Here is a 26,526-nt window from a genome sequence, read left to right on the forward strand (position 1 = left end):
TAAATTTCAATGAAATAACATTTTTGCCAAATTCTTGACACATTAAGTCAGCCATCATTTCCTGGCATCATATAAATGACCACTTGATCATACTGTATGTATTTTCACAATAGGGACGCGTATGAATATGAACTTGCATACTTCGCCGTCTCAAGTAGTTAGTGGAGTATACCCGTAAACTGAAAGGACTTACAAATTCTAAATACCATATTAAATGTACATTTGTATACTAGTTGTCTGTTCTATGGTCGGGTTGTTGTCTCTTTGACACATTCCCCATTTCCATTCTCAATTTTAGTAAATCTTGTAGATAATATAATGACGCATCTTCTAACCTGAATGGACAATATCATGGAAGAGATTGTCTATTTTATTGTACAGTTATTTGTTCCGCAATAAAAACAATGAATAACGGCTATAAAATCATTTTTTGTCACAATGACAGCTAGCCATCATGATATTTTATAGACATGAAAGGCTTAAATGACAAATCCCAAGTTTACATGGAAGTTACACATTGTTAAAACAAACACTCGCATAAATCAAATTCGGCCAAACCAAATGACAGAAAGTATACATGTGAGATAAGGATTCCCTCCCTTTACCTATGGAAAAAGTAGAAATTAAATAGAATGAACAAAGGTTTGATTTTCTCCTACTCGATCACATGACATCTTCTATGCTCTTAGAAATTCCAAAATATACCCAATGTATAATAATAGGAGATGTGGTATGATTGCCAATGAGACAACTTTCCTCCTAAGTTCAAATGAAGTGGATGTAAGGCAATTATAGGTAACAGTACGGCCTTCAACAATGAGAAAAACCCATACCGTATAGCCGAATATAAAAGGCCCAGACATGAAAAATATGAATCAATTCAATTGAGAAAACTAACGGCCTAATTTATAACAAAGCAATTAACGAAAAACAAATATGACAGACATGAACCAACAATAACCACTGAACTACAGGTTCTTGACTGAGAACCGACACATAAAGAATGTGGCGGGGTTAAACATGTTTGTAAGCGCTTAACCTTCCCCCTATAACCTGGAACAGTAGCGTAACAGCACAACATAAGAACTAACTATAAAAATCAGTTGAAAAAGGCTTGTATGTTTACTTGTGAATCACAAATATGCTTATATGTTTACTTGTGAATCACAAATATGTTTATATGTTTACTTGTGAATCACAAATATGTTTATATGATTGTTTACTTGTGAATCACAAATATGATTATCTTCCTTTGTCATCAATGACCAAATATCTATTTTATTGAAAGGTTCACCTTTTGTTAAATTTAGATAAAATGGTAATTACAATAGTATGTGGGACAATCAGGAAAGTGAAAGTTGGACAAAGGCAGATATTTTAAATGTTGGATGATATCAAATTCATTAAGTCTAGTGGTTATATAGAAACATTTCCGTCAGTTAAATAGAGCGAGGATGCTTTTATAAAATATAATGATTTTGCCAGCGTTTTATCAGATTAAGAAGTATGCATAAATACATATCTCACAATGTTATCATAATTCATATGAATTTAAAAAAAAAGAAAGATACGTTTCACTAAATCACCCAAAGCACCATTTGAAAGAGAGTAATACATCATACAAAAAACAGATTAAAACAGTTCATCATACATGTACTTAGTACAGTTAGCTATAGAAGAACAGTGCAGCACAATACATAAATGTAACAATGTTTGATTAATCACCACACATCTATTAAAAAAGCACAAAAAATTATAGTTCATTACAAATCACAGTACAGAACACAAGGATCAACAGTTTTCCTTGGTGTTGCAGAAACGCATTGCAGACAGAATACTAGTACTTGAAAATACTTAGCTCAACACTAATTCCGAAGTCTGGGTTTGACTTGTTTAACGAATATAAATGAACCCTTACATCTCCTGTACTTATTAAATGATTGTAGAATCGTATCTCTGTCAGATGATTCAGTAAAAAAAATATATAAGATTGGGATTTTACGTTGAATCACATTCAGCATCCTCTTGGGTGTTTCTCGGAGTCTCGGTCCAGTAATAGCTCAGTAGTTGTCGACTGAATTCCACACAAAAAGAGGTAATACAATCTAAGATTTGAGCAATGGTATTTGCTGTATCTTAATGTTATATGTCATGAAAGCTTGATGCTATGGCGGTAAAGAAAGAATTGTAGTCGTGCGTTCTAGATGATAAATCACAGGCATCTTTCAACATTATTTATTGAGGCCGTTGTGGTTTAATCTTGCGCTCGTATAGATCGTTTTGGGCAGTTATATAACAATTATATTTATATTAATTCATATTGATATAATTGTAGTGATGCTTTAATTATCGAGTTGATAGAATTAAAATGAAAGAATGCAGATTCAAATTCTTTTACATATTACATCAGAAATTGTATGTAGACAATTTTTTTTTTTTAAATTATAAACATAAAAATACAAAGAATCATGATGATATATGGATTGACATTTTTTTAACAACCAACCTGGTGATGTGTTAATTTATTGCATAACTCCTTCAAAATGTTGTGGAACAATCATACATTTCCTTGTGGGACAATCGAAAATAAGGTAAATTGTTCCTGAATCTTTTTCATACACGGATCTATTTCTAACAGTCCTCCAATATTTCCTAAAATTCACAGCGTCACAGTTTCATTACTTGAAATTGTAACAGCCAATAATAAACGTCCAAATATAGCACAGAATTGCAATTATGAAGTTTTTATGATCTTTATGTCATATCCTGTTTGTCTGGCGTTTCATGGTCAAATCTCACTTTATATGTTTCATTGAAAATGTTTTTCGGCGCTACACATTGCTATAGAGGCAGTAATGAAACAATATTGCATTTTATATTTTCATTGTGCATATTCTAGGGGGATTACTGATATCATCTTGATATCATCTTGATGTTTTATAAGATCTCTGAAACAAATAAGTAAGAGTTGTAGTTCGTTGGTAGATATCTATCAAATAGTTTCTTGTGACAAAATGTTGCATTTTCATGGCTTTTATTAACTAAAAACAATTTCAACAAATGGTGAAATTAAGACAACCATTGTTTATTGTGATTAATTATAATTGAATTCTAAGAATCGTCATATCCTGACATTAAATATAAGTTTGAAACACAAAATGAAATAAATCCCACAACGGAGATGAAAAGAAATAAAAGAATATGTTGATAATGCGTCAAGGAGACAACCCCTATTTGTTATTCAAACATTTCAAACACATTTTCAATTTGATTATTAACTAACTGTATTTGCAAAGTAACTTATTTCAGTCTGACTTTCCTGAATTGATTTCCTATCCTTTTGATTTCTTCTTCAGCATTGAAATTTCATTTTGATATTCATTTATACATGTATTTTCTGTATTCACTAGACCAGTTTTGACACTTCCAAACCTCTTCAAATACTTGTATACGGTTTTACTTTTACATTAAAAAAGATGCCATTTTGACATAATTTTCCTTTCGATATTCGATCACCGATTCAAAAATAAATTTCGCTTACATGCTTACATTATGTACAACATAACCGTGATACAGATCTCAACATTTTTCTGTTTTAAAATTATGTACAGTTTGTTCTTGACATGGCACAACATTGTGTCTCCCCCTTCTATTGATGACATTACTGTGTGAAATCATCTATGAAATATTACAACCGATATTAGAATGTTATTTCATATCAGCAGACGAAGTACTTTCAGCCTGCTTTTGTGACTTCGATATGAAATTAGGGATATATGTAGTGATTGATAACGAGACAGCTATCCAACATAAACTAACGATCAAAGATGTAAACAACTACAGGTCACCATACGTCCTTCAACAACGAACAAAAAACCTGTACAATAATAAAAAGTAAGCTATACGGAAGATTCAAGGATAACACAATGTGAAATATTTCAAAATAGAAAACTAACAGATTATCTTATGTTGGTAAACTTAAATGAAAACAGTTGTGACAGACGGCAACTGACGACACCCACTTTGCTAAATGCTCTGGGTTTTGGACAGGTACATATAGAAAGCAGGAAGGGTAAACATGGTTATGAGTGGTCATCCTTTCGATAACAATGGACATTGGTGTAGAAGCATAAAGTCAAATCGTTTTCTTAACAAAACAAAAAAATACAAAACAAAACAAAACAAAACAAAACAAAACAAAACAAAAAACAAAACAAAACAAAACAAAACAAAACAAAACAAAACAAAACAAAACAAAACAAAACAAAACCAATACAAGAGTATGAGCTGTTACTGAAAGCTAGTTTAAGACCCCATTTCGACTTATAAATCGATCATATTTTCACAAACTATATAATCAGTCAGTACACCTCATCAAATTTAGTATAAAGACGTCACAATCAGTTTGAAAGAAAAAACCACGACCTTGTGCATTGCTAAAATAAATATAAATAGAATTTAGGACCATAAATGTTAATAATTATATAGCAGTATAATTGTGCTTAGTTATGTATAAAACCTTTAAAAATCAAATCAGTGTTAAAAATAACATTCAAAGATCTCAACACAACACAACGATAAATTGAGGATCTCAATCAAAGAATATGTTTATTTAAAGGACCAATAAGTTTACAAGGATCGTTTCGAAATATACGAGATCTATAAAGAGCGAGCAATATTTGAAACGCGTATCATATTGTTTATCATTTAATATATGTACTTGTGTTCTTGTTTTCTTTTAAAAAATTATTGTAGAGATTAGTGCAGTGTATGTCTACTAGTTATCATTGCATGTAGATTTTGTAATAAAATTGAGAATGGAAATTGGAAAAGTGTCAAAGAGACAACAACCCGACCAAAGAGCAGACAACAGCCGAAGTCCTACAATGGGTCTTCAACATAGCGAGAAAATCCCGCACCCGGAGGCGGACTTTAGCTGGTCCCTAAACAAAAATGTGTACTAGTTCAGTGAAAATGGACGTCACACTAAACTCCAAAACATATAAATGAACAAAAATTAAAAAAAACATACAAGACTAACAAAGGCCAGAGGCTCCTGACTTGGGACAGGCGCAAAAATGCGGCGGGGTTAAACATGTTTTGTGAGATCTCAACTCACCCCTATACTTCTAGCCAATGTAGAATAAACAAACACACAGCAATAAGTCCACTTCTTAAGATTAAAATAGAGGTAGGGTTAAAAAAGAGAGGCGAACGATACCAAAGGGATATCCAAACTAATAAGTCTAAAATAAACTGACACCATGGCAAAAAAGAAAAAGACCAAAGGACGAACAACAGTACACAAAATACAAGTTGTTAACATAGAAAAATAAAGACTGAGCAAACGAACACCACCACAAACCGGGGTAATAAAAAAAGATTTCAAAAACAATGTTACCCCTTCCATATATTTATCCTGCAATCAGCCAAGTATTGTACAAATAACAGGTACACAAATAAATGTTTGCTTTATGTGTACTTGTACAAATAAAGTCTCCTGTTACCCCTCTTCATGTTGAGCAAGCGGTAATGTGGATATTTCTTTTTGCGTACCAGTTCATTTTGGGGGTCCTCTTCGCGGTCCGCGTTTAAACTATGTCGATTTCTCTGAAAAATTGAGACAATGATTTAAATTTTAACAACTAAAGTTTCAAGTGTTGGGTGTAAATTTCAGGATAAAAACAATATATGTACATTGTCGGAAAATATAAAATGTAGGTGTACTCGCTGCGAAACAGGAGAAAAGCTCAGCGAGCCTCGCTTTTCGTCCTGTTTCTAAAGCTCATACAAATAAATTTTATATTTTCCGACAATGTACATATATTGTACATTTACTTGTGTCCCAAATCAGAAACCTCGTTTGTGGTTGCCTTTTGTCAGATATGAATGCGTTTTGTTTTGTTATGTGGAAAATGTGTTGTCGATGGCGGATATTTGTATCTTTTTCATCTATTCATAACGTTATGATGATTATTAAAAGATCTTGCTTTCCTATTATATTGCTATTTGTCTGTTCTCGTTTGGTGTAGTACACTTGGTACCGTAGATATAATTTACTTTGTCTATTGCTGAAGTCTCTATATGTTGCACATTAGATGTTTTTGATTATTTGTGTAGGTGGATTGCTGTCTACAAGATATATATTTTTTCTTCATATGTGCACGGCACGTTTTTCTGAAATAAACTTCGTCAGGTTTCAGAAGGGATAAAAAAGATTACTTTGACAGTGAAATTTAGTAGTTTCAGGGAGACTAATTAGAAAATAATAAGATAACCTAAACTGTCATTACATATTGTGGCATTTCATTATGCGCTTGGAGTTTCCTTTAAATAATATTGACCATCCTATTTAGTCTAAGGTAAATGAATTTAACCTTTTTGTTCGATAAAAAGATACCATGAGTCTGGATGGGCAGTGTATTTTTTTAACGAATAAACGCCTATCAATTGTTTATCTTTCATGAAATGTTATTTTGAAGTCTTTTCCAATTTACAGTTGTTTTTTTTAAACATACCTTGTACGTTTTGTAATTAGTGAACTCAAATATCCACTTAATTCTCGTGAATCATGCATTAGCATTTACAAAGATTAATTAAGAGTAAACAGTCACGTTGTTGGTTTAAATCGTGGATTATGCTGACATTTTAGATTAATGAATAGGATTTATAAATATGTCCGATATTAACTAAATAAAGCGACGAACGCAAAGTGATGGCAACAGAAAACTGAACTATATAGGTCTACACAATTCCCAACTTAAAATAATACAAACATTAACTTATATCATTAATATCTAAATGTAAACTCGACTTAAAACTATCAACCAATTGGCAGCAGAGAGGTTTCGTAGATACAATAATGAACATTCACACATTATAGACTTCAAGGAAAGAGTTGGATTCCCAGTGACGGGGGATGAAAATTTCAAAGATTAAAGGTAAGAAAAATCATAAAATTATTCAGGTTAGATTTGGCGAATATAATTAGTGAATCTATTTCAGTGACCGATTTAAGACGAGTTGATACTATAAAACAAGACACCACAGTAATTGAATAGACTGACGTCACCAGGAATACTCGAGACCTAGACTGGTACCCTGCCATTATTTTGTATATTCCGAATTCATACTGAATATTTTACGGAGGGAACCAACATAGCTCGAGATCTAACTTTGGAAAGCAAAAATATAAAACGTTGTAGAGCTTAAAAACAATTCAACTTTAGTTGAACAAGCAAACCCGTCGATGGTCAACTGTTCCCGAGGGATTTGCAACTTTTGCTTTAGAACAAATGACTTTAGCAAATAAATTTAAACTGGAACTGGACGTCGTGATAGAATTGTGTTATCTTTGGTTGACTCCGCTTACTGGTAACCTTTTGATTGTCCTATGTTAAACATGTAAAACTGAAGCATAAAAAACAAAAATGTGAATTTATATATTGAAATAATAACATAGGATTTTAGACAAACTTATCACACTTTTCAACGCATTGCATAACACGAGGGGTTTCATCATTGAAGACGGAATTACTTATTCATTCTCAAAGCCAGAGTTCATCCACTGCGGTTTATATTTCCCTGTTTTCTGTTTTTGTGATTTATTAAATTTCGAAATATCTTCAGGATAGACATGATACTTCAACAATTCCACTATTATTTGATGTCGTAACACTTACTATGACTAATCATTTAACTTTAACACAAGTTACACAAGAGAAGTTACTAGTGGAACCCGGACCGCATATCCTTTTGGAGCATCTTCGATGATATTGTAAAAAGAAGAAACAGATTTACTTCCGAATCAATATTGCCAAAAGATATTGTCATAATGTAACTGCTGTTCAAACTCATCCTAGCAAAATGAATAAAGTAGAAAGAACACTCGGAAAAGGAATTTTGTGAAATTTTCGTAGATGTTGCATCCACAGATAAACAAGAGTCAAAATGACACATACGGAGATTGTAGTCTCAGTGAATTTTCTTGTCAGAAATTAAAACAAATATGTTTAAGTATCGTATCCATGTATCAACTTTAATGGCATATGTTTTCCTACAAAAATGGAATCAGGTTAGTCAGTGAAAATTTATTATATATTTGTATTCAAAACTGCCTTGTATAAATTAGGCCGTTTGTTTTCTAAACTGAAATGTTTCACATTTCTCATGTCGGGGCCTTTTATAGCCGACTATACAGTATACGTTTTTTCATTGTTGAAGGCCTTAGGTTGCCTATAATTGCTTACATCCACTTCATTTGAACTTTGATGGATAGTTGTTTCATTGGCAATCATACTGCATCTCCTTATTTTTACATTGCCATTCCTGTTGCCCGTAATTTGTTGACATATGTTCTATAAATCTCGACTTATTATTACTAATCTCTGGGGGTCTGGATGGGGTTTACAGAACAGAGAATAAAGGGACAAAATAGAGAAAAAAAGACAAAAATATAAAATAAAGGATACAGAACAATAAGCAAAAAAAGAAGTACAGAAAATAATGGGGTGCTAAATATAAAGTGTAGAGTAAAGTGAGCAGACAAAATAAAGTATTGATAATAATGTTGTGCTAGAATATAAAGAATAAAGATTATTGAGCAAGGAAATAAAGTAAACAGAAATGAAGACTCCATCCAGACCCTCAACTATCATTGAATTATGGATATTATATAGAAACGTGTTCTAGCTTATCATAAAAAAAATGGCCAGTATACAATCCTATAATAAAAAAATAAGGAGATGTGGTATGATTGCCTATACGACCACTATCTACCAAAGACCAAAGGACAAGGATCGTATTGGTCACATAACGGCATTGGATAATGATCAAAACCCATACTGATGATAAGCTATTAAAAAACTCAGCAACGATACCAGGCTTATACGCCAGACTTGTGTTTCGTTAACAAAAAACTTACCAGTGACGCTCGAATAAAAAAAGTTAAAAGGCCAAATAAATAACAAAGTTGAAGAGCATTGAGGACCCAAAATTCAAAAAGTACAAGGTACGATAGGATTTAAAACAGTGCAATAGAGAAAACCAATCGCCTGATGTTGATCTTCCATGCAAGAATTAATTTTTATGGTATCTTTGATAGGATGATGACTGCTTTTATTAATTTTAGTCTTGTGGTCTAACTAATAAAAAAAAGGATACCAAACCAGCAATGATGAAAGGAAATAAAAAATATCAAAATCTCGAGGACAATATTAGAACGGGAACTTTGCAATTGCGCCAATTTTTTTTTAATACAGTATTTCATTTGCACCAAAAATAAATACTGCTTCTTTGACATTTTAATTTACATTGAATCCAGAATACACTGCTCGTCAAAGAAACTCACCTTCCTTTAATACTTAAGTTAGTCCATTTTTCATGACCATACATATAGTTTATCTGAGAATTGAAAAGCTTGCAAAGCCAGAATCACAAACCATATAGACAGCAAAACTATTATACAGAGATTGAATGAACACAACAGCGGTCTTGACTGGCAGACAGCAGAATCTCAGAAATCTCAGCAATTAAGAAGAGTTCGATAAGCAACCGCTGACATTTCGGAAAGACCATCAAACTTTATCCTGCTTTACCGGAAAAATAGCAGATGAATACATATCTTTATATATTATACTATTAACCTCTTTTATTGGCGTAAATGAAATATGGTTTCTGGCACAAATGAAAGATTTTAGGCACAAAAGTAAAGCACCGATAAGAACGAAACAAATTAAAAGCAGCGAGGTGACAGTTGTACGATCGAGCAAAGTAGTATGTGTACGAACGTCCAATACTTAAAATTGACGCTTTGAGCAACAACAACAACAAAAAATGAAAAAAAAGAAGAACAAAATCTATATGAAAAAAGAAGTGCAGTTCATATTTTTATATAAAAAAGTAGACAACAAAAATACCGAACTCCAAGGAAAATTCAAAACGGAAAGTCCCTTATCAAATGGCAAAATCAAAAGCTCAAACACATCAAATGAACGGAAAACAACTGTCATATTCCTGACTTGGTACAGGCATTTCCTTAAGTAGAAAATGGTAGATTAAACAAAACAGAACATAAATCTAGTAATGATATAATAAATTATGTATCCAATAAATCACTACATCAACTTAAATAAGGTTACACCATAGTAAATCTGACCAAATAAATCCAAATGTTCGCTTGCTGAAGGAATAAAATTCTTGACATGTAATATTTATTCATATTATGTTACGATTCCGCAGTAAATAATGACAGATTTGTCTCCCGTGAAGTCAGTTTTACACATTTATACTCTCTGTACATATATTTTATTTCACAGTATGCACATCTAACTGCATATACCGTAGTAGAATGCGGTAATAATATTGTCTTCCTTTAGCTAAAACATGACAAGAGGTGATATATACATATCAAGACAATCATTGTCACGCGTAGTCAGACCTATCCATTATTACCTACTAGGAGTATCTGTCATTCAAGAAAAAAAAATATATTGATCATTTTCTATATGTATTGGGATTTTACTAAATAATAAGGTAAAGGAATTATTTAACTTTTTGTCATTTTTTGGTGATGGTTTTTATATTTGATATGCAGTAACGGGATAAAAATAAGAAAAAGAAAATATAAATTTTTCGAAATACATTTTGTGTTTAGTTGTTTACATGTAGCATCCATATAATGCACTCATCTATAAGTATCAGAATTCAGAAATCGCTATTTTATCTGAAGTAACGTCTTTCTAAAGTTGCTTTCCTTGCGTTTTACAAATGTAGCAATTCTGAGGCCATTGCTAATAGTTCTCAAAAATTAATGCCAAAAATATGGTCATGATAATTTTTTTTTTTTTTGCAATATGTAGAGAAAACATATCCACAATTAAAAAACGAGTTCGAAATATTTCGATTTTGTTACTGTTAACAAAGACATCTTATGTTACGCAATAAAACCAAACAAATTATAAAGAGGCGTCTGACATTTGGTACGGCAGTTCGCAAGCAAACAAATTAATTTCAAATGCTAATACTTGTCAACTTATATAGTGTTGTTATTTTTATTTTTATTCACGATAAGTCGTTAATGACAAATCTGCAATTATGAACATCATGATATTCAAATTTTATGTTTATATTAATATTCTAATTTAGCTTATACCTTGCCAAAAATATTTCATATTATTCAGTGATGTCAGTGACGAATCTAGAATAGAAAACCTGAATATGTCTTGAGTTAAATTGATATTCCTTTATGACGGACTTCTGTAAAGTACATCATTCTTAATTATCATATCAATACATCTATATATCATGATGCTAATAACCATTATAACAGCTAGAACTTTTAAGATTTGTTAACCTGGATTTGTTATGAAGTCTGGATGGCGGTCCTTCGTTTCTGTATTCTTTTATTTTCGGGTCCATTTTCTTTATCTTTAAAAACAACGCTTGTTCTGTAAATTCTCATGAAAATTATTTTCCAATTAAATCTATCTGTAATTATATGATATCTTTATTCGCCGGTACGTCGTTTATTCCTGTAATCAGTATTGTGTCACCGTAGCCTAATTCTTTTATTATCCACTGCTATTCTTTAATACTATTGCACCTCATTATTATCTATTCTTTACCTTTTTTGCAATTTTTTCTCTATTCTTTATTTTTTCTCTGTTCATTTTTTATTGCCATTATTCTCTTTTTCGTAAACCTGGGGCCTGTTTATCGAAGCTGTCCTAGGATTTCTAAGACCTCTCTTAGGAATAAATTAGGATAAAGTTAGGACCGACTTACGACATGTCTCAGCATGCACACCGAAGCTATCTTAGGACTATCTTAGTTAGGATGTCCTAACAGCTGTCCCAAGTGTTAGCGTAAAGAAAAATAGGAATTTTATAAATTTTAAGAATGCATTGAATTCATCAGTAGTAAATAATTACAAGATTAAAAATTAAAAATATTATTAGTATTATCATAAAGAAAATAAATAATATTTATCTAAAGAATGGTACATTCAAACTTTATGAAACAAAAACAAAAACACAAAAAAATGTGACGACGTTTTATATAATAATTGAAAAAAAAAATGTTTGTGAAAAGCAGTAACAGTGAAAACTAATAAAAGACCATCGGAAACAATCATTATATATTTTCGAGTGAGTTTAATTCGAAGTGTCACGGTTTTATACTTTATAGAGTTCAAAGGCAAATCTCGTGCATCTTTCATTAAAATAAGGAATACATTAAGTATTTCATTACGGATCATATGCGCTTGGGTAATGAACCCCCTTTTTCTGAACTTTTTTTCAAAGTGAATATTCTTTAATATTTTAACCTATGTACATTTATTTACATTAAAGGAGGATCCATACATAGGAGGCAATCGTATTTATTTACAAATTAACCATCATAAAATATTTCCTAAAGTTAAGATCATCCTAAGACCATCTTAAGACACCTATTGAGGTGTCTTAAAGTTAGGACGATTCCTACGACTTTTCCTAAGTTACGACATGTTTGATAAACCCACTTAAGACTAAGATACGTCCTAAGATGATCTTAGGACAAGTCTTAGTCCTAAGAGCGCTTCGATAAACAGGCCCCAGACCCCTAGTTTTAATTGCCTTAAAACTGCTCTTTCACTTGGAATATTGCATTGTACATATTAAAAATAATTAATTGGCAAATTGCACTCATATAGGTCAAGCAAAAAAACAAAACATATAAGATAGAATATGACACAATATTAACACAACAGTCAAGCATTACAAGTTTAAACATAATGACAGGATGTTGTTTTATACATAAAATTATACTAGAATAGAATACTTCGCTCAATTCTTTATGATTTTTTAATATCATTAAAACCCTTCTTTTAACATCTTCCATGCAAGTGTCTGATTTTAATAAATAAATAACTAAACGGATTAAAAATATGAGGTATAATGTTTAAAGATTAATAAATTGTTGATGTACATAATATACGAAATTATTAATTGCTTCCCGTATTGAAATTCTTAGAGACTACACACAGAAAAAACCATAAGGAACATCATGATATTTGTTTCAGTCAATTTGACGGATAACGTCCACCACAGGAAAATACTAGTATGTTTTTTGGTAAAGATATTTACACAAACATGACATCATTAAACTGTAAATTCTTTTGGTATACGTTTTTGCCCAACTTGTCCATGGTTTTTCTGTTAGACAAAAAAATATGCTGTGGTTCATTGACAAGACGATTAATATACATCATAGATGGAAGATTAATATAAGTAGGGATATCACAACGTGGGTTGTTCAGTTTATGATATTCATTGTTTACTCTTTCCCACTGTTAATCCAGATTTAATTATTCTGTTACATATTACTCTGGCTCTTGCTATCTTGCAAATGAGTTAAAACCCTTTCCCAAGAATTCCCTTCTTTCTCAATATATTCTAAATCATACATCTCAAATACAAACTGACTATTTTTTTGTTGCCATTTCTTCATTTTTCACTCAGAAAGACACCCGTTTCACCCGTTTAAAAATATTTATAATATACCTCATGTATTGTTGCTGCCGAAGGTATTTGAGCATTTATCAATAAGTATAATTTCATATTGGGTCTGAAGCTTAATAATGTAAAATTGTTCTAGATCGCTGTACAGCCATTTTCTAAATCCATTAATTTTTGTCAATTTTTTACAAACTTTTATAAGTAAGCATACTTCATTGTTTTGAATTTAATGACCACCGCTTCCGGTTTCATTCGATGTATTTTACGAATGCTGGGGCTGTATAGACAAGGGACATCTTTTGTGTAAACAAAGTTTGACATCTTATGCATCTTCGTGTTTTAATTTATTATTCCTCCTTACAGAACAGAAATTGATATATTAAGATTGTAAATATAAAATGAATGAATGTGACAATGAAAAATACAAAACTGTCAAAATTTGATATTGAGGTCAAAGTTAATTGATCTTTTCGGATCTATTTAAACGTATATAAAGAGATGAGTGCCTAATTTTAGTCGTAAATAATAATGTATTTTAGTCATTTTGTCAGCCTTAAAAACGGTTAACAAATTATGAAATTCATATATCAAGCAAGCTGTACCAGGAGAAAGAGGTTGATAACAGACCTTTAACTCATGCCAAACAAAGGCATTATGGACACCAATTTGTATTAGGTACACCTCAGAGCACCTCTGGATACACCTTATATCTCTTTCTTACAGTTATTTTATTTAAATAATAGCGTTCATTCCATTACAAAATAGAAAAAAAAAAGTATGTTTATAAAAGACAAGAAAAACCCGACTTCTGGTTGAATTCAGTATTTTCATAAAAGAAAAAATCCAAGAGGGGAAAATTTTGTTATGTATTACGAACTGAAATTGTTAAATACTAATTTTATTCATCTACACATTCATTTATTTTACCATAGAACAAGGAAGAGATTTCATTACATTATTTGATATCATACTTGAAGTACATCTTGTGAAAGGTAAATGGATAAACAATCAACGATTTATTGTTTGATGTTTTTTCTCGCCATTATGTTTACGATCAGAACCATTTTGTATAATTATGTGGCACTTGTAGATGTAACAATATGACAATAAAACGTTGTAATGTACTCGACGCCTATACATGTCATTTTTATATTTTGACATTTGTAGTAGAACATGTTATTGTCAACATGAAGTAAACGTTACAAACAATACACCTTCTTGGCTAATAAATGTTGCATACCACACAATATTGTTAAAACGTATCTCATTTGTTAATAGTTGACGAGATTCCTCATAACGGAAACTGTATCATGCAACATTCAAGTTAATGTGACAATTCTTGCTATCATACGCGTCATTTGGTCTCTGGTAGATAGTTGCCTCATTAAAAATCATACCACAAGCCCTTTTTCATACTTATACATACGAATAAACTAATGAATGTCATGTAAATACCAATAATTCAGGCTTCGGAAATTTTACAGAAATATTGAACACAAAATCTTGTAAGAAATATAGGGATCTACAGCATATCAAAAATATACATGTTTCGTAATATCTTATATGCCCAAATAAGAAAAGCATTTGTCTTGAATAAAAAAATGCAAGGACGTCAGTTTATGCTATTAAACGTCCTTTTGGTCCAAGCTACTATAATAGCTGAATAAATATATGGATGGTAATACCACAGGGTTGTCCCTTTCCTCGTCTATTATACCTCATGTATAGTATAGAATAGCCATAATATCATCAAGGGTGTTAACATTTAGAATATATAAGTATCGTAATACAATGTCAAGAGGAAGACGGTATTAAAACTAAATTATTTAAAAAAAAAATTTCAACCAAATTATTTTACTCCATCTTTAATGAACATTTGTTTTGTCTTCTAAAATAATGACAGTTGTGTCATATGTTGTATTAACATCTGCATTTTTGACATTGTTTATGGCGTAACTTATATATTATTAGATTTACCAACATTCTCCCCGTCTATTCAGAATGTGATCGTATGTTTAATCAATATAAATACTATCTCAGAAAATACTGTATCTCCTGTTTAACCATTTATGTGTGTTTGTGTGTGTGTGAAAAAAACGAAAGACACTTAATTGTTAATGTTTTGTGTAATCACCTTTGATTTAAAATTAATACCTTAAAGGCTCGAACAACAGGCTAAAAAACGAAACATTATGTACCATTCATCAATTACATAATATTTAATTTGCATATATAATTAATATTTGTATGTGTATTTTGTAATTTGTTCTTATTTGTGCTTTTATCGTACATTACGAAGTCAGTTTGAATTATAGAAAAGAAAAACAATAGTCATTCTTGTGTTGTTCCACAAATACCAAGGACAACTGATGAAAAGATATGGTGTGGTTCCCAACCACTTTCCCAACCACTGTAGCCACAATAGCGTCTTGCCATGCGGCGTATTAATTATTTGAGGAAAATTATTAAAAAAAAAAAAAAAAACAAACGTTGATTTACTTAAGTCAACTGTGCCACGATGTACTTTTTTTTCGCATAAATTTCATGTTATCGTGCCATCTTACTAAGTATTTGAGGAAATACTATAAATAATTCGTAAGGATTCCCAGTGTCTCGCCTACTTTTGCTGTTAATCGCAGGCTCAACAAAAATGAGGAAAAAAATAAATAAAAATATTCCTCTCTATACTATCTTTTGATTGTAAGTAGCTTCTTTCCAAGTTTGGTAAAAATCCAGGATAGTTTATGAATCTAATAAATGTTTTAAAAACTTAAACTGCAGACTGTATGTAATGTTAACTGGAAGAAAAACTAAGTCCATTTATAAGTAAAATACGGAAAAAATGGAACAAAATTTTAACAAAATTTCCTTCTAGATACTAGCTTTTAATCATAAATAAGCTTCTGTCCAAGTTTGGTAGAAATCCAAGATAGTTTAAGAAAGTTGTTAAAAATTTAAAAACTTTAACCACAGAGTGAATGTAATGTTAACTGGCAGAAAAACTAAGTCCATTTACAAGTAAAATACTGAAAAAATGATTTTTTTTTACAAAATTTACTTCTGGATACTATCTTATGATCATAAACAAGCTTCTTTCCAAGTTTGGTAGAAATCCAGGATAGTTTAAGAAAGTTATTAAAATTTTAAAAAACTTTAACCACAGAGTGAATGTAATGTTTCCCGGCAGAAAAACTAAGTCCATTTATGAGTAAAATACGGAAAAAAATGGATTTTTTTTTACAAAATTTACTTTTGAATATTATCTTATGATCATAAACAAGCTTCTGTCCAAGTTTGGTAGAAATCCAGGATAGTTTAAGAAAGTTATTAAAATTTCAAAAAAACTTTAACCACAGAGTGAATATTTGTGGACGCCGCCGCCGACGACAACGACGACGACGACAACGACGCCGACGACGGAATGTAGGATCGCTATGTCTCGCTTTTTCGACAAAAGTCGAAGGCTCGACAAAAAGATCACGTATCGATGGGATAAAACGTTGACTTACTCATGTCAACTTTACAAGAATGTACTTTTTTCCCTCATAAATCACATGTTCAAACTGTAAGTTATTTATATTCAAACGATCAGTGTAAATCTAGAGACAAAAACTTTCATTCAAAGATTTATTTGATAGAATAAAGAGAAACACCTGTGTGATTGTCTTGATTCATCATCCTAAAACAAAACCACACCTCTGGCAATGACCTCCGTCTATATCAGTACGCTATTAATTATTAGGTCAATACACACCATTGCGAGGCATTTTTTTATTTCATGCTATATTTAAACCGGTAGTTCGCAGTCACCATACCTAAACATGACATTATTAATAGTTCTACTGGTCACTAAGATGGTCAGCACAAAGACATTTTTGGGGTAAAATGACGTCCTTAAAATAAAAGCTTTTGTATATAAAGGTCTTTGCTGGAAGAAGAAATAAATTAAAAAAAAAATACCCAGATAACAATTATATGTGCTGACGAATTTAATATATCTTACAGATATTATTTAACGAAACTGTCTTAAGCATTAAATGTGTACATTTTTTAATTTCAGAAGTATGCAGGGACTATTTTTATCTGTTTGTATTGTCATATCATCGTATCTACACACATGTATATCACTAAGAATGAGTAAGTATTTCTTTTATAAATTCCTTTCATAAAACATTCTATCTGCATAATATGACGGTGAGCAAGACCTTCGTGAATAATAAATAGTAAAAACATTTTTTTTTTAAATCGGCACAATAAATCTGAAAAAAACATCATTTATGATTTTGGTCATACTAATATGCTTGCCGTTTTGTTCATTAATGTATTTGATGTAGATTAATGAATTTGGGTGGTTCCTGTTAAATTTATTCACTTCACAAAACTCTTGTCGATTCAGAGTTCGACATATGATATTGATCGGTGGTTTGCTTTTGCGTCAATTGGCAATTCAATTGCGCCACAAACTATGATATTTTATTTGCGCCATAATAAACATTTCATTTGCGCCAAAAATACAGGTAAAAAGTATAAATAAATAATAGATATAATTTATATTGAACAGAGACTCATAATAATAATGCAGTTACAGCATAGCTCTGTTAGCATAATACTATTTCTTTATTATCATATAGCAGTTTAAGTAAGCATAAAACTTGTGACAAATACAAATGAAAAAAAAACCTGATTTGGAAGCATACGTATAATACCGGTATACGAGGGTCTTGATGGGGGTCCTTTTTTCTGTATTCTTTAATTTTTTAGGTAATTTTTTTGCCCATTATTTTCTATTCTTTATATTTTAGCACCCAGTGTATTCTCTATTCTTTATTTTTTTGCCCTATTTTTCTCTATTCTTTACTTTTTTGGCCATTTATTCTGCACATTTTGCCAATTATTCACTATTCTGTAAACCCCATCCAGACCCTCATCAACTTTTGAGGTTTGCTGTCCGCATCTGTTGTAATTTTAGCTATGCAACTTTTTAGCGTACATCTATACGACTTGCCCCCGGTTTTCAATACATTAGATATCCTATATGTGTGGTCACTACACAAAACATAACTGTGTCACCTCTTTGGCTCCGAATGAATTACTAATATGTCCATCTTAAAATAAGCTCACTAGCGTACCTGATACTCTACAAAATTTCTTATTCCGGATACAGCATTTTAAAACGTTGCTGTTATATTTTATCGGTAAATTGGCACATACGTAGCATTTATTTATGGCGCAAATGAAGTATAACTTCGTGGCGCAAATGAAATGTAACATCTTGGCGCAAATGAAATACTGCATTTTCAAACTTGGCACAAATGCAATGCACCCGATATTAACACTTGTCAAATATTGTAGATCGTATGTCGACCTGTAAAATACTTTGCAAAATCGATATCAACCAACATGCAAGTGTTAACGTAAGATACTTATAGGTGTCAGGGCTGATATGTATTAAACTACTTAAGTTAAGATTTATTCTGAACGGACGGATTTTTCTGCATGTCCTAAGATAAATTAGTACTTCGATTGGATATCTTAACTTTAGTGGGTTTATGCATATCAGCACTGAACATCAATTCAACAACTTCAAAAGTAGTCCTTCCCTGACAAAAATAGTGATTTTGATGTCATTGTTTACTTTAATAAACTAAAAAACAAATTTGCAGAAATGAAACTTTTGGTAAAAGAGAAATATATAATTGTCCACGAGTTTGCATTTAAATTGAAGATTAATGCGCTCCGTAGTATACTTATTTCAGATTTCCAGAAAACCAGGGGCCTGTTTATCGAAGCGCTCTTAGAACTAGGACATGTCCTAAGATCATCTTAGGACGGACGTATCTTATAGTGGGTTTATCAAACATGTCGTAACATAGGAATCGTCCTAACTTTAGGACACCTATTTAAGTGTCTTAGGATGGTCTTAGGATGGTCTTAGGATGGTCCTAACTTCCTTAAGTTTGAATGTTCAACTATAAGATAAATGTTATCTTTTAATTTTATAAGAATGATAATACTAATGGTAGTATATTTCTAATTTTGGATCTTATAGTTATTTACTTCTGGTGAAATTCGATGCATTCTTAAACATTTTAAATTTTTTAAATCCTATTTTTCTTTAAGCTTACTCTTAGGAGAGCGGTTAGGACATCCTAGCTAAGATTGTCCTAAGATGGCTTCGATGTGCATGCTGAGACATGTCGTAAGTCGTCCTGACATATTCCTAAGATAGGTCTTAGGACAGATCATAGAACAGCTTCTATAAACAGGCCCATGGTTTCTATGAGGTTAAACTTATGGTAGAATATTTAGAAAGCTGTGAAAATTGCAAAATTTGGTTGAATAGATAGGGAATTTGAATTGGTGGTCTGACACCGCACATTTGTGGATATATTCTGCGACGCGTTACTGTTTACGCATGGCAAGTTTTGACATCAAACATTTTATCTATTGATCATATTTTGAGTTTCCTTATCATTAGTACTTAAAATAACGTATGATGTTTTCCATTTGTGTAAATTTACTTTATTATTACAACTGTAGAAGGGTTGTCTTCATATGAAGGTCTGGATGGGGTTAACGGAATAGAGAATAATGGACAAAACGTACAGAACATAGGGCAAGAAAATAAGGAATAGAGAAAAAAGGGGAAAAAATAGAAAAATAGAAGAAAAAAATTAAGAAACAGAAAAATAGGGGAATATAAAGAATAGAAAAATCAGGGAAAACAAGAATAGAGAACAATGGGGCGCTTAAATATAATATAAAGAATAGAAAATAAAAGGCAAAATAAACAAAGAATAGAGAAGTGATGGACCCCATCCAGATCCTCTCATATGATACAGCAGCATGACGGTTTGTCATTTTGTTACTGCTTTACTTAACCTCTTATGGCAACATGAAAAACGGTGATACCATTCGAATTAAAATGTTCAAATTATTCAATCTTATGCTTAGTTTGTATGTAGTATACATTTGCTTGTAGACACTGCAAATACTATCAATGTCTAACTTATAACGTTGTACAGCAATTAAATACACTTGGTTTTAAGATATACAGCAATACTGACATACAGTGCTTAGACTGGATATTTAACAATGCATTTTATAGCCAAGTAAATACAGCACAAATTCCTGAATTTATGTCACATATTATATAACAGTCTATCATATATCTGAAATATGGGCTCTGTCAATTTTAGTTTATAAAACATGTTCTGAATTTTCTGAATTTTCTGATTGTTATTTTTCGAAGGGCATATAAGTAAACCATCCGTCAACTATATTTATTTAAAGTCAGTAAGTCAGTAACACATTTTACTGGTAAAATATTTAACTACCTTTAAACACATATTAAGGTGGTACATAACACTACAGGGAGATAACTCTGTAAAAATTCAGCTGCACGTTTTAATTACGTTCTATTGTTTAGGAAATATTAAGCTTCTCAATAATCAAAATCAATGTTTTTCAAACTGCTATATATCCAATGAAATTTTCCCGATAAAGTGTGTGTGGTGCAAGTTTTTTGAAATTTCTATATTTTTTTCAAAGGGTCAAAGTAAGTATTTTGTCAAAATTTTATGAAAATTAAACGAGCCAAATTGATTTTAGTCAAGGTGTTTGGTACCACCTTAAAAGTGCTAAGTAATTTGGGAAATAGCAACGTCTAATAAACAATAGCAATGTATTTCAAAATTACAGATTAAGTGAACAAATCAGCAAGAACAGGAATACATAGAAATGTTTGGAAAACAGATAAAAAGTTGTGAAGACAACTAAACTGATTGATCGGATCAAAGATCTACTTTTAATACCCCCCTAAACAAACCAACAAAACATAATAAAAAAAATTAAGATATGGCATACGATAATAACGGACAAGATTTTGATTTCTAAACATTTTGTTTTTTTCTGAGACAATTTTTTATTTTTATTTGTGGAAAAGTGAAAAAAAAAAAAACCACACCGTGAAATTTCTCTTGAATTTATATCACAGAAGTTCCATTTTCCACATTTTCCACAAGTCTTCCAGATTTCCAAAAAAAAATAAAGTATCATAACTTATATGTGGATTTTCTGATTCTGTTAATATAATGGAGTATTTCTAAACATGTAACCCTAAAACCTTTCATATAGAATTTTGTCAATTTAGAGTCATTATTAAAAAAAAATGTGAATAAAAAGGAACTTTCCTAACCAAAACGAAAACCTTTTCGGAAGCAAAGCTATATGTATTTTTTTTCAGATACATATCAATTTATGCATTTTACAAAAACATGTAATATTTACGACATTGTATAAAAACTGTATTCAGCAGAGATGTATTGCCCTAAATAACCATTTTATTCAATGGATATATGCAAAAATGGTCATTGAAAATCTGTTATTTATTATAATACTAATGGACTCTCTAATATTCGAATTACAGTAGGTTTTGAAAACTTTCTGATTTTCATCCCTCGAGTGAAACAAATATAGGAGAAATTCGACTTACAAATGTAACTATTCCGAGAGTTATTATGGTCCAGTTATTCAGGAACTTGTTACACAGTAGATATAGTTAATGCGCATGTCACGTGAAAGAGATTGTTTTTGATATATACATGTATTAGCCAATACAGAAGTACTCCTAATGTTTGAAAAACGTCATTGTTTTATGGTATTGTTGTACCTGAAAGGAGTTGCTACTGACATATGTATGCAATAACATTAGCGTATATACAACTTGATTATTTGGCTTATTCTCTTTAGTTCTAACTGTCTATCCTTTTTTGTCTTCATTTGCGCCGGAGACTGTTTGCACACCAGTAACACGCCCAAGTGCAAGCTTAACTTTAATTGCTTAGATGCTTTCTAGTTTTTGTTGCATTATACTCGACAAACGCTCCTATGTAAAACGTTCATGTAACGCTTCCAGAACTAATTCGCCTAATGCTTATTTGTAAATAATGGCAATTGCTTGCAAAGATTGTAAATTCAGAAATGATTACGCGCATTCATAATCGCGATTCTGGCTTAACAGACAAGGATCGGTATTAAGCAATCATAGAAACTCGATCGCAAAAAATTCTGAATTTGCAGTAGAAAAATGATGGCAACAGCTTTGCTTGATTCGCAGCTTCTTAACACAACTAAATAAAAAAAATCGAAGTCACTTCCAGCACAAAACAAAATGTGTACTTTTTACAGGAAGTTGTGTATTACGGCCTGTACAAGGGGATACAACAAAATACAAAGTTTATTTAACCTCATCACGTGCTTCCGGTGAATTTAGATGCGCTGATGGAACACATTTTAATCAGAAAAAATGTTTATGTGTGTGGCCACCAAGAAATAAAACAGGTGATATATTATATTAAGTAATAAAGAAAAAGAGCGAAAAAAGGCAAAAAACTTTGACATACGTGAATTTTATGTTTTACCTCCAACGTGATCGGATATGTACAGATTTGAACACATACAAATAAAACAGCTGATATTATTTAAAGTCATAAAAATGAGAGCGAAAAAATCTCAAAAACTCACCATACATTAATTGAAAGTTTTACCACTATCTGACGTGATCGGAATTACAGATTCGTATAAGATTGTCTCTTCGAAACCTCCTTCAATCTTTCTACTCTGTCTACTCAATTGCTTTTTGTCCTTCTCTTTAATACTGATCTCTCCTGCTTTGAGCTTATTTCCCCAACTTAAAAAAATGAGAAAAAAGAAACGATGGACTGGAAAGGGAACGTGCTTAACACAATATGTTGATTTATGTGATTGTTAGGCATCCTGCTTTGGAAATGTTCAACTGCAAAAAAGACAAAATGTGTTTAACAACAATTCAAAATTAGGTTTGCCAGATATTTTATGTGATCTGTCTTATTTATCTTTTGAGCTACAGCCACTTTTCCAACAAGACCTAGACCAACCACCGAACCTATCAATAGACCAATTAATACAAGACCGTTGGACCCAATCAGACCAATTAATACAAAACCGTTGGACCCAATCAGACCATTACTTCCTGGAGAACAGAAACCTGGATATCGACCATTTGAATCTACAACAATAGGGCGTAAGTTGCTGTTTCATAGATATTTTCGCTGCTTAAGGTGGTACATAACATTACATGGAGATAACTCTGTAAAAATCAGCTGAACGTTTTAATCACGTTCTATTGAGCTTCTCAATGATCAACATTAATGTTGGTCAAACTGCTATATATCCAATGAAATTTTTCCGAAAAAGTGTGTGGTTCAAGTTTTTTGAAATTTTAATATTTTTGTCAAAGGGTCAAAGTGAATATTTTTTCATAATTTTACGAAAATTAAACGAGCCAAATTAATTTTAGTCAAGGTGTTTGGTACCACCTTAATTCAACTAAAAGTTACAGTAGAATCACGTTTATTGTAATTGAGTAAAAGTTGAACCTTTGTAGGTTATACTGTGTAGTTGTTCGTACTGTTTCCTTACTTTTCATCATTTATACGCATTGGGTAAAAATGAACAAAAACTTATATTAAGTTTAAATGTCAAGAGCTTTTAACTAACTTCGTGTAGTTTTGATACTTGTAACCACAATTTTAGATTTCTCTTAAACCATAACAAACAAGAACACTATCTTTATTTATCCATTTTGACGCCAAAGAGATTCTGAAGATCAATTGCAGTTATAATAACTGTGTACAAAGATGACGATGCTTTTGTTGATTGGTGTATATAGTAAACCAAAACTATACAAAAAGGGAAGATAACTCAACCAGTGTATTCCAAAAAGAAAATGAGCGAAACGTTCAAATACATTATCAAATTATGTTTGATTGCGTTTTTTTTTAAGTTTACCACCCACCGTTTCATTCATAGGAAAAAAACCACAGAGTTAACAATTGTATTTCATGCATAAACGAAAAAGTATACGATAAAAGTACATAAACTAGATAAATATTGGAAATTATTTTTTTTGCAGATAGAAACGTGCATGTACAATAATAAATGTCAGGAAAATGAGTATATTCATCTAATAGCAGAATATTAGTCTTATGATCAGTATTTGGTTTCCTTGGAAAATGTGCATTTTCCAAAAAAGAAATGGTATTACGTCTTAGCTTGCTAATTATAGTCATTGCTAAGAAATATGCAGGCTAACAAATAATACATTAAACAACCTGTGTCGCTCACATGGATCTATGTGGGTTTTTAACTTTGAAGATTAAAATATTATTTTGACTAAGGTCTCTTTTTGTCGTTCTTGCATTGCCGATAACTTTTCTGTTTTTAGTTTCTCTCTATCTTTAATAGTTTTTGCTATAAAGCACCTCCCAAAAATGGGTAAAATTGTCATAAAAGGGCAATAAGACCTAAACGTAATCAACTGTGTGCAGTGTTGATTAATTTGTAGATCTCGTCTGATGAAGAACAAATATGGTAAAATAGTTTTTTTTTAGCTAAAATAACTTATATAAGAAGTCGACCACCTACATCAAAGTTGACGTAGATTTTTTCCTGCTGTCAGATTTTATTTGGAGTTTCTTTTTATTTATTATAGTTTTCAACATGAACGCAAAAACGGATTGTATGTAGATGATATCAACATTTGACCAATCGCCCCTGTCATATTTCCCTATCTAAGGCGGTTTTCAAGATAATAGACACAATTGTTTCACCACTTTGTTTTATCTTTAGCTATGTTGGTTGACAAGGGGGATCACCGGACACATTTTAAAAATTATATACTAGTACTAAAATGATGATTTTGGCCAAGTTGGTTCCATTTGGCCCTGTAGTTTCAGAGGAAAAGATTTTTGTAAAAGTGAACGAATGACGACTGGCAATGCAAGAAATAAATAACGACACGTTATGAAATAGTTAATTTGACCCTTTGGGCATGCATATAAATAATGTGGCCGGATTAAACATGTTTGTGAGCGCTCGCCAAACCTCTTTCCCCTTACCTTGAACATTGTTGAAACGAAAAAAGAGATAGCTTTAGATTTATGTAGCATATTTATTTTTTCAGCTTGTTTTACGTCACCAGACGCCGACAGAAACTATTTCTCACAATATATCCATGGTTACGGTACAGTAAGACGACGTTGTCCAATTGGTACCCTTTACAATGACCGAGAATGTGGCTGTATTGATTTAGCACCTGTAACAAGTATTTGTAAGTAATTAGGAGTTGTAATACACATACATGTAGTGTGTACAACCAAAGAGATTATGTAATTGATATTTTTTGACTGAGTAAATTAGCATGGCGGGTGATACATGCATAGCAGGAGACGCTAACCTTTTCGACGCACCCAGTCTTACTTCTTTAGGAATTACTGTGGATTCATTTATAATCGTGGGTACCAATTTTGGTAGACAGAGGAAAACTTATGTTTTCGTGGATATTTATTTTTCGTGGTTTTGCCAAAGTCTACACACAAACCTTTAGAAAATGGAAAAACACTTCTTTGAATACTAAATTCGTGATTTACCTGTAACCACGAAATCCATGGAAATTGGTATCCCACGAATGATAATAAATCCACAGTACTGTAAACCAACTAATTTTTGCGAGCGATTTATTTTCGCGACTTTCGCGAGTAGAAAATTAACGCGAATATAAATCATCGCGAAGATGTAAAACTTTATCATTTAATTACATCAAATGAATTTGAAAATCGCGAAATCAAATCGCCGCAAAGTGGGCTAGAAAGGGCTTTACGCGAAATAAAGTATCCGCGAAAATAAGTTGGTTTACAGTATATGGGATTCCCTCAGGTTTTGTTTGTTACCTTAATTTGTCTCTTCTTAATCGATTTACGAGATATGATCATCGGTAGACTACTGACGCTTCAATCTATCCAGATTGTTATTTAAGGTACACCAATGCTCCTTGTATTGATGCCATTCGCTTTAATCCATCCAGATAGTTATTTAAGGTACACCAATGCTCCTTGTATTTATGCCATTCGCTTTAATCTATCCAGATTGTTATTTAAGGTACACCAATGCTCCTTGTATTGATACCATTCGCTTTAATCTATCCAGATTG

General features: G+C 31.6%; 1 protein-coding gene across 5 annotated transcripts in view; it reads left to right on the forward strand.

Moving 5' to 3' along the window:
- The first annotated feature begins 7,709 nt into the window (after positions 1 to 7,709).
- Positions 7,710 to 26,526, forward strand: part of LOC127711470 (shell matrix protein-like) — a 31,528-nt gene continuing 12,711 nt past the window's right edge. The window contains exons 1-5 of one of the 5 annotated variants that reach the window (XM_052217541.1): positions 7,710 to 8,074; positions 17,557 to 17,633; positions 22,686 to 22,838; positions 23,380 to 23,559; positions 25,501 to 25,647. In XM_052217541.1, the coding sequence (XP_052073501.1) occupies positions 8,049 to 8,074; positions 17,557 to 17,633; positions 22,686 to 22,838; positions 23,380 to 23,559; positions 25,501 to 25,647 (583 nt within the window). In that variant the 5' untranslated portion in view covers positions 7,710 to 8,048. Of the gene's footprint in view, positions 8,075 to 10,303; positions 10,534 to 17,556; positions 17,634 to 22,685; positions 22,839 to 23,379; positions 23,560 to 25,500; positions 25,648 to 26,526 lie in introns of those variants that run through there. The other 4 variants (XM_052217542.1, XM_052217543.1, XM_052217544.1 and 1 more) reach the window with 4 other exon arrangements.

This window comes from Mytilus californianus, unplaced genomic scaffold (genome assembly GCF_021869535.1).
Source record: "Mytilus californianus isolate M0D057914Y unplaced genomic scaffold, xbMytCali1.0.p SCAF_8, whole genome shotgun sequence".
In the NCBI taxonomy this organism is placed as follows: domain Eukaryota; kingdom Metazoa; phylum Mollusca; class Bivalvia; order Mytilida; family Mytilidae; genus Mytilus; species Mytilus californianus.